The following is a 16,195-nucleotide window of genomic DNA, read 5'->3' as shown; positions in this document are numbered from 1 at the left end:
ATTGAGTCTTTGACTGTTCTCAGTTTGACTGTTGTTGGCATATAGGAATGCTACTGATTTGTGTACATTGATTTTGTAACCTGAGACTTTACTGAATTCATTTATAAATTCCAGGAGTCTCTTGGCAGAATCTTTGGGGTTTTCTAGATATAAGATCATAATGTCAGCAAACAGCAAGAGTTTGACCTCTTCTGGCCCCATTTGGATGCCCTTCATTTCCTTCCCTTTTCTGATTGCTCTGGCTAGGACTTCCAGCACTATGCTAAATATAAGTGGTGATAGAGGGCAACCTTATCTGGTTCCAGTTCTAAGTGGGAATGCTTTCAGTTTTTCCCTGTTCATTGTGATGTTGGCTGTGGGTTTGTCATATATGGCTTTTATCATTTTTAGGTAAGTCCCATCTATGCCTATTTTGTTAAACATTCTTATCATAAAAGGGTGCTGAATTTTGTCGAATGCATTTTCTGCATCTATTGAGAGAATCATATGGTCTTTGTTTTTACTTCTATTTATGTGGTGAATTACATTTATAGATTTGCACATGTTGAACCATCCCTGCATCGCTGGGATGAAGCCCACTTGGTTGCTTTTCTCTTGTATAAAAGTCTGAGCTGATAGATGGTTTAGGGCTAGAAAAACTTTGTTCACGAGGTCATCCAGAGATCCAAACACCTTCCATCTGGCAGCTCCGCCATACCAGAAAGTAGCACTGTCACCAGCAGAAAGTGGGGAGAGAGCCTGGAAGGTACACTAGTCAGAGCTTTGGAGTTCTATCACTCTCTTATTGTATGACCTTGGGCTACCTAACTGCCTAATGTGCAAAATGGGGTATTATTATCAATGTGAACTTATAGTTGGAAAGTTGTAATTATTTGGCTTAGTGTGAAGCACCTAAGCAGCCTCGGTCATGGAAGGTGCTTAATTGCTAGCTATTTCTTCCTTCTTTACATACTGAGTCTTGTTGGATAAAATGGAATGACCTTGACAATTGGCTTAGTTACGATTTTGAGCCTTCAGTAAGGTTTGGCAATGTAAAGTCAGCTGCATCTCCTATTCCCCACAACACAATTTCAAGCCAGAACCATTTTCCTCAAATGGAAAATATTTGGCACAGCTGCTCTCATTCTCAAAGACAACCTAGTTTCCTATTTTGCTGAGGAGATAGAGACCACACACAGATTGGTATGCATAATTCCAGATGTTTTACTTTGCACTGACAAAGGTATATTTACAACACAAATACATACATATTTGTGTATCAAACTTTCTTAATGTATACTTATTTTTATGTAACTTGCTTTTTCTGCTTAAGAATATATAATATTATAGACTCACGACATAAATAGAAGCAAAAACAAAGACCATATGATCATCTCAACAGATGTAGAAAAAGCATTTGATAAAATCAGCACACTTTCATGATAAAAACCCTCAACAAACTAGGCATAGAAGGAACATATCTCAAAATTATAAAAGCCATATATGCCAAACCCATAGCCAACATCATACTGAATGGGGGAACATTGAAAGCATTCTGCCTAAGAACTGGAACAAGACAAAAGTGCCCACTGTCACCACTTCTATTCAATATAATATTGGAAGTCCTAGCCAGAGCAATTAGGCAAGAGAAAGAAATAAAGGGTATCCAAATCGGGAAATGAGAGGTCAAACTATCGCTGTTTGCTGACAATATATGATCTTATATCTAGAAAACCCTAAGTATCCCACCAAAAGACTCCTAGAATTGATAAATAAGTCAAGTCTCAGGTTATAATATCATGTGCACAAATCAGTAGCATTTCTATATACTAATAACAGTCAAGCTGAGAGTCAAATCAAGGACTCAATACCATTCACAATAGCTACAAAGAAAATAAAATGCCTAGTAATGTACTTAATTGAAGAGATGGAAGATCTCTACAAGGAGAACTATACAACACTGATGAAAAAATCACAGATGACACAAACAAATGGAAGAACATCCATTGCTCATGGATTGGCAGAATCAACATCATTAAAATGTTCAGGCTGGCCAAAGTGATTTACAGATTCAACTCAATCCCCATCAAAATACCAACATTATATTTCATAGATCTAGAGAAAATAATCCTAAGCTTCATTTGGAACAACAACAAAAAAGCCCAAATAGCCAAAACAATCTTAAGCAAAAATAACAAATCTAGAGGCATCACATTTTCTGACTTCAAATTATACTACAAGGTTATAGTAACCAAAACAGCATGGTACTGGTCTAAAAGTAGAGACATAGACTAATGGAACATAATAGAGAACCCAGAAATAAAACCATATTGCTACAACCAGCTGATCTTTGATAAAGCAGACAACAACATACACTGGGAAAAGGAAGCCCTATCCAATAAATGGTGCTGGGAAAACTATATAGCCACATGCAGAAGAATGAAATAGGACCCCTCTCACCATTTACAAAAACTAGTTCAAGATGGATAAAAGACTTAAATGTAAGGTATGAAACCACAAAAATTCTAGAAGAAAACATAGGAAAAACTCTTCTAGACATTGGCCTAGGCAAAGAATTTATGACTAAGACCCCAAAGGCAATACAGCAAAAACATAAATAAATGGGATTTAATTAAATTAAAAACTTCTGCACAGGAAAGGAAATAATCAACAGAGTGAATAGACAACCTACAGAATGGTAGAAAATATTCACAAACTATACATCTGACAAGGGATTAATATCCAGAATCTACAAAGAACTCAAACAAATCAGCAAGAAAAAAACAAATCAAAAAATAGGCAAAAGACATGAACAGAAGTTTTTCAAAAGAAGATAGACAAATGGCAAAAAAACATATGAAAAAATGCTCAACATCACTAATTATCAGGGAAATACAAATTAAATTACAATGAGAATACAAATTAAACTACCCCTATCAGAATGGCCATTATTTAGTCAAAAAACAATAGATGCTGGCATGGATGCAGAGAGAAAGGACCACTTATATGCTGTTGGTGGGACAGCAAATTAGTACAACCTCTAAGGAATACAGTATGGGGATTCCTCAAAGAAATAAATGTAGACCTACCATTCGATTCAGCAGTCCCACTGCTGGGTAGCTACCCAAAAGAAAAGAAGTCATTTTATAAAAAAGATGCCTGCACCTGAATGTTTATCACAACACAATTCCCAGTTGCAAGGGTGCAGAATCAACCTAACTACCCATTAATTCATGAATGGATAAAGAAAATGTGGTATATATACATCATGGAGTACTACTAAGCCATAAAACAGAATGAAATAATGTCATTTGCAGTAACTTGGATGGAACTGGATACCCTTATCCTAAGTGAAGTAGCTCAGGAATGGCAAACCAAACACTGTATGTTCTCACTAATAGCTGGGAGCTAAACGGTGAGTACACACAGGCACAGAGATACGAAGGACATTGGAAACCAGAAAGTGGGGAGAATGGGAGGGGGCAAGCAGTAAAAACTTACCTATTGTGTACAATGAACACTATTCTGGTGATGGGCACACCAAAAACCCTGACTTAAGCATTATACAAGGTATCCATGTAACAAAAATATTTGTACCCCCTTAATGCTTTAAAATAAATAAATAAATACAAAACCCAGAAACTTGTCACATAAAATGTTTGATATACATTTAGAAAAAAATTGCATACATTTAAATCCATGTATATAAAGACATATTAAAAGATTTGCAAGAACAACAAAAAAGAGAATATATTACAGACTATTCCCATCTGGTAAAGATTAACTTTATTCTTTCTAATTGTTGTACTTAATATTCCATTATTCTGTTGCTCATGGACATTTTATTGTTTCAGTTTTTTTGCTATTGCAGACAAATGCTGCACTAAACATCCTGGAACATATCTTTTGCACAAAGGATAATATTTTTATAGGGTAGGTTTTTAGATGTGGAATTGAATTGGTAGGCATGCTCCTTTTGATACTACCAAATTACCATCAAAATGTCAATATCAACAACCTGTGTGAGTTGCCCCCTTTTCATCAACATTATATAGGTCTTTTAATAATTTTGCCAATCTGATGGATGAAAAATTATATCTCATTATAATTTGCATGCTTCTGATTACTTTTTATGTGCTTTTTGACTTCTTGTATTTTTTTCCTGAACCCATCTACTTTTTCCCATTTCTGCCACCATGACGTTTGGCCAAGCTGCCGTCGTCTCTCACCTGGTCCAGTGCCACAGCCACCCAACCTGCTTCCTCTGCACCCATCTTGCTGTTTTCCAATCCTGCCTCCACACTGCAGGTGGGGTGTGTTTTCCCAAACGCAAATCTGATTATACCCTCCCCACAACCCATCTCTCTGCTAGACTGAAATCACTTTAGAGGTTTTACTTGCTCTTAGGAAGAAGATCGACCAAAGTCCTTAACGTGTTTTGTAAAATGCCACGTGCTTGCAGTCCTACTTCCCTTTGTGGTCTCATCCAAGACCTCACACTCTCTCGCTCTTCATGCTCCAGCCACATTGTCCTTCTTTCAGTTCCGTGGATGGGCCATGCACTCTCCAATCAAAAGCAGCAAAAATAAGAGGCAGAAAATATAATAGAGAAGATAAAAGGCATGGAAGAATCTATCAAGAGGTTCAAAATCTGATTAAATGGGGTTTTAGGCAATGAGATATGGGAGTGAAATAAAAGGGTAGAAATTTCTTAAAAATAATAGGAGAAAAATTTCTAAAGCTAGGGGGAGGGGAGGACTCAAGTTACCATTCATTTTCTCTTTTATTTCTGTTTCCTCCAGGGTTGAATGTTCTGTTTTTATAAGCTGGTGCTTTTCTTTCATACTGTAATTTTTCCTCAAATATCTGGTAGTCTAAGTTGGTTCGAGTGAGAGCTGTCGAGGGTTTCTTTTGCAGTCTTTGAACTTTGTTTTTCCCCCAGACCTCTTCTGCTGAATCAGTGTGCCGGCTGAGGGGTCCTGCAATAGGTGAGGTGTGAATAGGGAGCAGTGGAACCCCCACCCCGCAGTTGCCACAGTGGGGCCTGGGTGAATGTTAGAGGGTGTCTAAAAGGCTCCAGCCATTAGTGGCTGTGGGTGGAGGATCAGTGGTGGGCAGGCTGTCGCTGGGCCTTCATTGCCCTGGGAAGAGCTCAGGAGGTGTGGCCTCCATGGCAAAGTCGGGCAGGGGAGTTGTCAGGGTCCAGCTAGCCCAGACTTTATGGCGAGACGACAACATGGGGACCTGAGAAAATGCTGAGGACACACAAAGTTTGCTTCCCAAAGTGGTGATTCCTAACTTCAGCCAAGAGTCAGAATTGCCTGGAAATTTCTGTAAAATAGAGATTCTTGGGCCTCACCTCAGACTTAATGAATAAGAACCTTTGGGAGGTTACCTGGCAACCTGCATCTCTTTAAAGCCACCCACTTCTGCCCACTTCCGATAACCAGCAGGCTTGTGACCCACTGCCCTCAGAGTTAGCAGCTCCATCTGACGGATGGTGAAAGGAGCTATTTGAGGCCGGGGTGGAGTCAGACTGAATAGAAATGAGAAATTGAGAAAAGCCAGTAGAAACAGGGTTGCTTTGATTTCTGCTGCCATTTCTGCATTCATGTTTCATGTAGAAAAACACGAGCCCCAATTGTGTGCGTCCAGACTATGTCCACTTGGCTCCCGTGTCCCTGTCCTGAGTCCTGTCCCTGGTTGGGAGGAAGTGATGCCCTCTGCTGGGCCAACCTTGCATTTCCCCCCTCCCCGCCCCTCCCTTCCCTTCCTTTCCCTTCCCTTCCCTTCCCATTTTTCTTTCTTTTTTTCTTTACCGTGTTCTCAATTACCCACCTCTGAGCTATCCTGGGCTTCAGCTTCTGTGTTGGTCTATAGGTCCCTGTTCCCATCTCATTCTTTATATTTAGGAAGCTCAGTGGTTCCTTCTGACTTCCCACTGAGCCCGGCCTTCCACTGGAGCAGAGGTGGCTATGTTAAAGTCCTTTGGGCTGGAAACAACAAAAGTCAACTGGGAATGCTTTATGCGAAGAGAGTGAGGGATTTATTAATGAGACAAGACGACCCAACACTTGTGCACAACAATTTGGTATCCTTTTAAATATATTCTTTGAATATTTGTTTAATCTTTTTCAGTAGAAAAGCTGATCTCTGTGCAGGGAGATGCTGAGGAGTACTGAGGCTCTGCTCTGTTGCTCAAATCGACTCAACTTTTGGCCCCTAGGATTCATACTCACTGGGGAAAACAAAAGCAGTTAACCGGACAGCCCCCACCCTCACCCCATTAACCTTATAAACCGTTTCCTGGGACAGTGTTGTTTCTTAATTAAACCCTTTGGTGGAGTCTCCCCCTACTGGCTAATCAAAGCATTACTTCCAGCTTTGTGCAATACTCTCCCTTAGAGAAGTTACAGATAATCACAATATTTTCCATTTTATCACACTTCCAGTGGTGTTTCAACACTCCTTATAGATTTACATGGCATGAAGAGGGGCTTTTAACAATGTTATAAAAATATCTCATAGAATCCAAAGAGAGAATGCAGTCAGACCTCAGGCAGGACTATAACTAAGACATGGAAAGTCATTGAGCTGGTTTTTCTTTTTCCCTCTCTTCTCATCTCTGTGGCTCTGCGGGTTTCTGCTTATTCTTTGCTCTTTCTGAAAACTGGGGTTTTTTCTATCTCTCTGGCCCACGTGGCAAAATATGGCCACCACTACTCCAAGCTTCCGGTTTACATATCTTGATACAGTGACCTCCAAATTCCTGAGACAATTACTGAACCCTCTCAAGTGAGGACCCTCTTCCATTCATCTTTGGGGGTGGGAGCACATCTTCATGCAGTGCAAATGTATCTTCCAGAAGCCATGCCCTAGGGAACAAGGACAGATATCCCAAAGTGGGTCCATTAGGGTGATTGTATCCTTCAAAGTAAGCATCTTTTCAGAAATCAGAGGGTATTAACTTTCTGTTCTGTTTTAAAGGTCAAGGAAATCAGACAGAGATTCTTCTTCCCAAATGGCCGTTGGTGGTTCCTGACCACAAGTCTTGGTGTGGCCTAAATGTAAATGCAAGAGCGCTTCTTTCAGCAGACAAGATTGCTCACGTATAAATTCATACTCAGAATGTTTCAAGAGCTTATAAACACAAAACTTAAGGTTTATTAACAAATTTGAAGTGGCTTATTGTAGGCCATTATAGTAAATAACGCCCTTCCTTGCCTAAATCGATCTGTTCCAACTTGTCAGGAGAGCATGTCTTTCGATATGCGTGCCTTGACTTGGCGTTGGAAATCAGTGGAAACACATGGTTTGCTTGCCATGCCGTCTTCATCAGAGCATATCTAAGCAGGGCCTCTCAGCTCCAGGGAGTGAGGAATGTCCTCACTGTCACTCTAGACTGCATGGCCTAGGAGAGGGGAATGTCTTGGTCTTTGATGGAAGAGTCTGAGACCAACACATCTTACAATCCACCGTCAGTGGGGAAGGAAACCTTTCCCGGGGCAAGGATGCGTTTGCACAATCTTCCCACACCTTCCCATTGATTTTTCTCATGCGAACTTGAGTGTGAGCTCTCACTATTGATTGGCCTTCTCTCAGTAGAGTGATTTCAGCCTGCCTCATACTGTGGCAAATTGGTCACTTGTTGATTCTCACCATATATTTTAGAACTATTTTTTTGGCACTAGGGGTGTATTTTACTCATTTCTACTTCCTTGTACTCCTGTGCCTGACACATAAAAAGCCATAAGTAAATGTTTATTGGATTGAATTTTTCTAAGGTAGGTCTTCTTCCTTTTCCCCAATCATGTATCTATGGCAGTTTCCAGAACCTTCCTGCTATATCTGGTGCTAACTTCCATGGACTGTAGGGTCATTCTCAATGGCCTGAAAACTGCCTGTATTCTGAAGCGATTTACTTATTTCAATTACAGTCACGGTTGTACCACTATTTTGCTTAGCCAAATACGAACAGTACAAATCAGCGATGAACAGGGTCCTAATTGTCAAACCTTCAGTACAAGGAATGTATAGTAGGGTAAAAGCCTTGGTCCCAGCAAGAAGTGACACCCTGCCTCTCCTGTTTTCCGTTTTATTTCATTTCAGACCCACCTTAAGGTGGAACTGCACGTCAGGGGCCTGTGGCGTGTGTTGGCGTGCAGGCCCGTGGAGGCCCTGTGCAGCAGCCTGTGGCAGGGGCTTCCAGTCTCGGAAAGTGGACTGTGTGCACACAAGGAGCTGCAGACCTGTGGCCGAGAGACACTGTGTGCGGAAACAGAAACCAGCTTCCTGGCGGCACTGTCTCGGGCCTTCCTGTGATAGTATGTACCCCTCCCAGGTGTCACCACTGCCCCGGAGGCCTTGGTGGTGCCAGCCCCTGGGGGCACCATTGCCACATCAGACCCTTATGGTGCCTGCCATGTCAGGGTCCCATCTGAATGGATGTGGTAGCTTGGGACGTTAGGAGATTAGCTCCTTTATGCGGGCACAGCTGTGTTCTCTAGAGAAAACACGGTTGAATTAGTAGGGTGCCAGCATCATGGGCTCCCCTTTCTAACAAGCACTGGCAGCCTCTCGACACACTTCTCTTCTGCCTGGTGGTCTCATCTGCCAAGACAGAGATTCCATGGATGAGCTTGTGTGGGTGTGCAAATGTCCTGAAAGTATATGTAAAGATTAATCATAGGTTTGTTTTTCTAAGGAGCAGGTCCATAGCTTTCGTAAGTTTTCCAAAGGCTACATGACCCTGCAAAAGCTAAGCATTGCTGCTCTGAGCATGGAGAGGAGCAGATGGGCCAACCGGGCAGGGAGGTCCCCAGAGAGCAGTGAGAGGCCCCTTGGCCGAGCTGGGAACGGAGTCCAATGCACCTCCGATTCTAATGCAAAGCAATGGCCCTAACCCGAAGCTAATTTCTTTACCTCACTCTGTGATCTCAATTTATAGTTTTTCATAAACTCAAATGATTTTTTTACTAGGTCTCTAATGAGCCGTGTGTTATGGATTTTTTTTCTTTTTGGCAGGAGATTGCACAGATACAGCTCACTACTGTATGTTTGTGAAGCATCTTAACTTGTGCTCCCTACGCCTCTACAAACAAAGGTGCTGCCGGTCATGTCAAGAAGGATAGACCTTTGGAGGGGTCGTGATGCTGCTGTGAAGATAAAAGGAAAACAAGCTTTTTTCCCATGTTGTTGGTTCAAAAACATGTATTTCTTAAAAGACTCTAGATTCTATGGTCAAAGAGAGGTTGATGCAAAAACACCACTGTTAAAATTTTGTAAAGTGAAATTTTCCCAAGGTCCGTTTTTAATCCCAGTTTTTAAAATTGATGTATTCCAGGGTTAAGCATAGCACACATGCCATTGCGCTCGGGGCCTCATCAAGTACAGAGCAGGAAATCTCCAAGATCATGAGCGCATCACCACGTGCTGCCTCTTGCCTGTGGTTTGTAGACTAGCACAGCGTGGTACATCCTGAAGACTTGGGAAACACGGCACCTGATGACTTCTTCTCTCAAGTTGTAGGGTTTCAACAGGTATTTGCATTTTAGAAGCTCTAGCCAGTTTAGATGTCGGTACCAATGGCATTTTCGTAGATCCTTAAGTTTAGTCTGTGAAAAAGAGACAATCTCTCTGGACAGGGTTGTGATACTGACTGACCCAAGGATTCGCAGGGGGATGGCATCTTGTCCTTGCCCTCAGAGCGCCCATGGAAGAAGACACACAGTAGATTCTGCTGCCATTTTCACAACTACAGAAATCTGTGACCAAACGAGGCATCTTGGAAGTCAAAGAAGAGGGAAAGTTAACCTTTTCTACTGATTTTGAAGTGTATTCAAAGCTTTCTTTTTAAGAGCTGTGAATGAAACTTTTTTAAAGCACTATTCTCTTGCACACAAACAGAAAAATCAAAGCCTTATTAGACCTAATTTATACATAGAATAGTATTCCTGAGGATTTTTATTTTGGAAAATTTATAAGAAAGTAATCTAAATAAGAAACATGATAGTTGAAAAAAATTGTTTATAGTAAATAATTGTTTTAATCTGAGCTATTTTTTCAGTAAGTCCAAAGTGAATTAGGTTAGGCTGGAAATTACACTGTTAGGGTTAGAGTTAGGATTTGGTTTAGGATTTAGAGAAAAGGGCAAGGGTTAATTTTAGTTTTAGGATTAGAGCTAGGACTGGGTTAGGTGAGAAAGGAAGTTAAATTAGGGTTAAGGTTAGAGTTGGCTTTAGGGGTTAGGGTTAGGTCAGATTGGGTTGGCTTTAGATTGGGGCTGATCCTGGTGTTAGTGATAGTGTCAGGGTGGAGGTTAAGTTTGCAGTAAATGTTGCTGAATTAGGTTCAGGCTGTGGGACTCTCTCTCATATCCTACTAGTTATGGCTTTAGATAACATACAACCCCAGACAAGTGGTCACACTTCTGTATTCAGTGTCCCAGCTGCCTGTACGCATGCTGCCTGCTGCCTGTTGGCAGCAAAGTTACCTGCAGCAGGTTGTGCTGGACCCTGCTTGATCATCAGTGAACAGTGCATTTTGGCTTTGGATTTGTCTGTGGACAAGCTTGCTGCGTTTCTCTGCCATATTCTGAGCACCGGGTCCCTTTTGTCTAACTTGAGCCTCACTGACACTGGGATGAGCACTACTGTGCATGGAGGGTTTGGTGGCTGGGGAGGGGGGCACTGCTGTGGGTGGAGGGTTTGGTGGCTGGGGAGGGGGGCACTACTGTGGGTGGAGGATTTGGTGGCTGGGGAGGGGGGCACTACTGTGGGTGGAGGGTTTGGTGGCTGGGGAGGGGGGCACTGCTGTGGGTGGAGGATTTGGTGGCTGGGGAGGGGGGCACTACTGTGGGTGGAGGGTTTGGTGGCTGGGGAGGGGGGCACTGCTGTGGGTGGAGGGTTTGGTGGCTGGGGGGGCACTGCTGTGGGTGGAGGGTTTGGTGGCTGGGGAGGGGGCACTGCTGTGGGTGGAGGGTTTGGTGGCTGGGGGGGCACTGCTGTGGGTGGAGGGTTTGGTGGCTGGGGGGGCACTGCTGTGGGTGGAGGGTTTGGTGGCTGGGGAGGGGGACACTGCTGTGGGTGGAGGGTTTGGTGGCTGGGGAGGGGGACACTGCTGTGGGTGGAGGGTTTGGTGGCTGGGGGGGCACTGCTGTGGGTGGAGGGTTTGGTGGCTGGGGAGGGGGGCACTGCTGTGGGTGGAGGGTTTGGTGGCTGGGGAGGGGGGCACTGCTGTGGGTGGAGGATTTGGTGGCTGGGGAGGGGGGCACTGCTGTGGGTGGAGGGTTTGGTGGCTGGGGGGGCACTGCTGTGGGTGGAGGGTTTGGTGGCTGGGGAGGGGGGCACTGCTGTGGGTGGAGGGTTTGGTGGCTGGGGGGGCACTGCTGTGGGTGGAGGGTTTGGTGGCTGGGGGGGCACTGCTGTGGGTGGAGGGTTTGGTGGCTAGGGAGGGGGAAAGTAAAGAGGACACACCAGCCCATGAGTTGTTAATCATCACTCACATTTGATTGTTGAAGGTTATTAAATTAAAAGAAAGATCATTTGTAAAATACTCTTTGTATATATTTATTACATGAATTAAAGGTGCAATATTTTATTTTGTACAGTATGTAATAAAGACACGGGACATATATTTTCTTATTAACAAAATTTCTTATTAAATTGCTTCACCTTTGTATTTAAAGTTAAAATTACTATTTTTCATTTGCTGTTATACTTTTGTCATCATTCAAATGACATTCCTGTGTACTGTATTTTACTACTGTTTTTATAACATGAGAGTTAATGTTTCTCTTTCATGATCCTTAAGTAATTCAGAAATAAATTTACTTTTATTATTCAGTGGCATCCCTATAAATGTAGGCAGCTTATTTGTGTTACATTTTTCGTGTCCTTGGGTATTGTCGCTTTGGCTGCCCCCTTGTTAGTCTAGGAGCAACCCCAATGGGGTTCAAAGCCTTAGACTGTCCTTTGGAGTGTAAATTACAAGATTCAGGGCAGATCACACGAGATTCACTATAATTGCCACAGCCCACTCATTTACATCTTGTGAATCATATTTAAAAGAATGTCAAGAGCAGAAGAAAGAAGTCCCAAACAAACAGCCTGAAACAGGTATAGAAGCAAGTGGTAGTTGGGAGAGCAAGAGGTACCAATATCCTTTTTAAAAAGACTGTTTTTAAGAGCAATTTTAGTTGCACAAAATTGATCAGAAGGTACAGAGATTTCCCACATACCTCCTGTCCCAACACAGCACAGCCCCCACATTATCCGCATCTCCCACCAGAGTGGTACATTTGTTGTTAATACAATCGATGGACCTATTGTACATTGATGCATCTTTATCAACCAAAGTCCGTAGTTTACGTAAGAGTTCACTCATGGTGTTATATGTCTTATGGGTTTGGGCAAATGTATAATGACATGTATCCACCATTAGTGTTACATGGAGTATTTTCACCACCCTAAAAATCCCCCTTGTTCTCACTTTTCATCCCAAATCCCTGGCAACCACTGATCTTTATACTGTCTCCAAAGTTTTGCCTTTTCCAAAATGTCATATAGTTGGAATCATACTGCATGTCACCTTTTCAGATTGGCTTCTTTCACTTAGTAATAATCATTTAAGTTTCCTCTGTGTCTTTTCACCTTTTGATACCTCATTGCTGCTTATCGATGAATACTGTTCCTTTGTCTGGATGTACCACAGTTTATGTATCCATTTACCTACTGAAGATCATTTTGGTTTGCTTCCAAATTTTTGCAATTATGAATCAAGCTGCTATAAACATACATATGAAGGTTTTTGTGTGGATATACATTTTCAGCTCCTTTGGGTAAATTGCCATGAAGCACGATTGCTGGATTATATGGTTAAGAGTATGTTTAGTTTTGTAAGAAACTGCTAAACTGTCTTTCAGAGTGGTTGTACCATTTTGCATTTCCATCAGCAATGAATGATAGCCCCTGTTTCTTCACATTCTTGCCAGTATTTAGTGTTGTCAGTGTTCTGGATTCTGGCCATTCTGATAGTTGTGCAGTGATGATATCTCATTGTTTTAACTTGCATTTCCCTGATGACATATGATTCAGAGCATCTTTTCAAATGCTTACTTTCCAGCTGTAAGTCTTCTTTGGTGAGATGTCTATTAAGGTCTTTGGCCCATTTTTTAGTTGGGTTGTTTGTTTTCTTATTGTTGAGTTTTAAGAATTCTTTGTATATTTTGGATAACAGTCCTCTGTCAGATATATCTTTTGCAACTATTGTCTCCCAATCTGTGGCTTGTCTTCTCATTCTCTTGACAGTGTCTTTTGCAGAGCAAAAGTTTTTAATTTTAATGAAGTTTAGTTTATCAATTATTCCTTTCAATTGTGCCTTTAGTGTTGTGTCTAAAAAGTCATTACTCTTTGCCACGTCCACTGTGAGAATGAAGACCATTCTCAGCAATAAGACTGTTGGCGTTCCAGAAAATGTCTGCCTCACTCTGAAGGGATGCACAGTTATTGTGGGACCCTGTGGAGGGACTTCAATCACATCAATGTATAATTCAGTCTCCTTGGGAAGAAAAAGAGGCTCCACTTTGACAAATGATGGGGAAATAGAAAGGGGTGCTAATGTAAGTGGTATTCCACTTGTTCATTGCTAGTACACAGGAAAGTGGTTGACTTTGTATATTAACCTTGCGTGCAACTTTGCTATAACTGCTTATTAGTTCTAGGAGTTTATTGGTTCTTTTGGATTTTCTGCATAGACAATCATACTGTGGGCAAATGAAAATGGTTTTATTTCTTCCTTCACAATCTGTATACCCTTTTCCCCTTTCTTGTCTTATTACATTACCTAGGACTGCTATAAATTTCCCTCAGCACTGTTTTTGCTACATCCTACAAATTTTTAATTGCATTTTCATTTTAACTTAGTTCAAAATAATTTTAAATTTCTCTTGAGATTTTTTTTAAATCCCTGTTTATTTAGAAATGTGTTGTTTAACATCTCCATGTATTTGGGGAGTTTCCAATTATCTTTCTGTTACTGATTTCTAGTTTAATTCCATTGTGGTCTGAAAGCAGACGTTGTATGATTTCTGTTCTTTTCAATTTGTTAAGGTGTGTTTTGTGGCCCAGAATGTGGTCTGTCTTGGGGAATGTTCCATGTGAGCTTGAGAAGAATGTGTGATTTGCTCTTGTTGGATGAAGTTGTTTATAGATGTCAATTATATCCAGGTGATTGATGGTGTTGTTGAGTCCAATTATGTCCTTAGTGATTTTCTGCCTATGGAATTGTCCATTTCTGCTAGAGAGGTGTTGAAATCTTCAACTGTGATAGTGGATTAATCCGTTTTTCATCAGTTTTTGCCTCATGTAGTTTGATGCTCTGTTGTTAGGCACATACACATTAACTATTGTTATGTCTTCTTGGCGAGTGGATCCCCTTATCATTCTGTCATACCCTTCTTTATCCCTGCTAACGTTCCTTGCTTCAAAGTTTACTTTGTCTGAAATTAATATAGCTATTCTTTTCTTTTGATTAGTGTTAGCATGCTATATTTTTCTCTATCCATTCACTTTTAATCTATATGTGGTTTTATATTTAAAGTGGGTTTCTCATAGGCAACATATAGTTGGATATTGTTTTTGATCCACTCTGGCAATTTCTGTTTTTCAATTGGTGATTGACCATTGACATTCAAATTGATATGATATGATTAATATCCACTGTATTTGTTACTGTTTTCTATTTGTTATTCTTGTTCTTTGTTTCTGTTTTTGACTACTACTCTATTCCCATCTTTTATGGGTTTTTTTTTCTTTTTTTAAGAGAGGGGGTCTCAGTTTGTTGCCCAGGAATGCAGGGGCTATTCCTTCACAGGCATGAGTATAGCACACTGCAGCTTCAAACTCCTGGCCTCCAGTGATCATCCTGCGGCAGCCCTGTGAGTAGCTGGGACTATAGGTGTGCACCACCACACCTGGCAAAACACTCCGAATGTGCCCAATCTCGTGTTTTGTGGTTTTAATTGAGCATTTTATGATTCTGTCTTCTTTTCTTTCTTAGTGTACCAATTATACTTCTTTTTGTACTGGTTTCCCTGGAGTTTGCAATATACATTTACAAGTCCACTTTGAAATAACACTATATACTGCTTCACAGGTAGTGTGAGTACCTTATAATAACAAAACAATCCTAATCCTTCCCTTCTATACCTTGTGGCATTGCTGTCATTCATTTCACTTGTACATAAGCATACATAAGCATGTATATAAGATGTGTATGTGTATAAAAATAATTAAATACATTATTGCTATTATTATTTTGAACAAACTGTTACCTGTTAGATCAATTAAGAATCAGAAAAATAAAAGCTTTCATTTTACCCTGACTTATTCCTATTTCAGTGCTCTTCCTTTCTTGATGTAGATTTGAGTTACTGATCTATATGCTTTCCCTTCTCCCTAATGAACTTCTTCTAACATTTCTCACAAGGCAGGTTTACTGGCAACCAGTTCCCTCAATTTTTGTTTGTCTGAGTTTCTATTTCTCCTTCACGTTTGAAAGGTAATTTTTCAGGGTACAGAATTCTAGGTTGGTGGGGTTTCTTTCTCAACACTTTAAGTATTTCCCTTCACTCTCTTCTTGCTTGCATGGTTTCTGAGGAAAAGTTGGATATAATTCTTATCTTTGCTCCTCTGTAGGTAAGGTGCTTTTTTCCCTCTGGCTTCTTTCAGGGTTTTTTCTTTATCTTTGATTTTTGTATAGTTTGAAAATAATGTGAATAACTGTAGTGTTTCTTTGGGCATTTATCCTGCATAGTGTTCTTTGAGCTCCCTGGATCTGTGATTTAGTGTCTCACATTAGTTTGAGGGAAATTCTCAGCCATTGTTGTCTTATTTGCCATCTTTTATAGTTTGGAGTGTATTCCCCAAGAAGATGCAGTTCTAAATCCCAGTACCTGTGAATGTGACCCAATTGGGAAATGGGGTCTTTGCAGATGATCAAGTTAAGACGAGCTCATTGGGATGGGCCCCAATACAATATGACTGGTGTTCTTATAAAAAGGGCAAATTTTAAAAGAGATATGTGTACACAGGGAGAATGCTATGTGAAGACGAAGGCAGAGCTCTGCAAGCCAAGGAACCCTAAACATTGCCAGCAAACCACCAGAAGCTAGGACGAAGGAAAGGAACATATTTTCCTTCACAGCTTCAGAACGAGC

The 16,195-nt window shown here is 41.2% G+C and overlaps 1 protein-coding gene across 1 annotated transcript in view; it reads left to right on the top strand.

The window, feature by feature from the left end:
* Nucleotides 1-10,644, top strand: part of ADAMTSL3 (ADAMTS like 3) — a 276,104-nt gene extending 265,460 nt beyond the window's left edge. The window contains exons 29-30 of the mRNA XM_045561569.1: nucleotides 8,089-8,303; nucleotides 9,004-10,644. Coding sequence (XP_045417525.1) covers nucleotides 8,089-8,303; nucleotides 9,004-9,110 — 322 coding nt within the window. The 3' untranslated portion in view covers nucleotides 9,111-10,644. The remainder of the gene's footprint in view (nucleotides 1-8,088; nucleotides 8,304-9,003) is intronic.
* Nucleotides 10,645-16,195: the final 5,551 nt, after the last annotated feature.

The sequence above is a fragment of the Lemur catta genome, chromosome 9 (assembly GCF_020740605.2).
Source record: "Lemur catta isolate mLemCat1 chromosome 9, mLemCat1.pri, whole genome shotgun sequence".
Classification (NCBI taxonomy): Eukaryota; Metazoa; Chordata; class Mammalia; order Primates; family Lemuridae; genus Lemur; species Lemur catta.
Note: the sequence above shows the minus strand (reverse complement) of the source record. Positions and strands in the feature narration are given on the sequence as shown.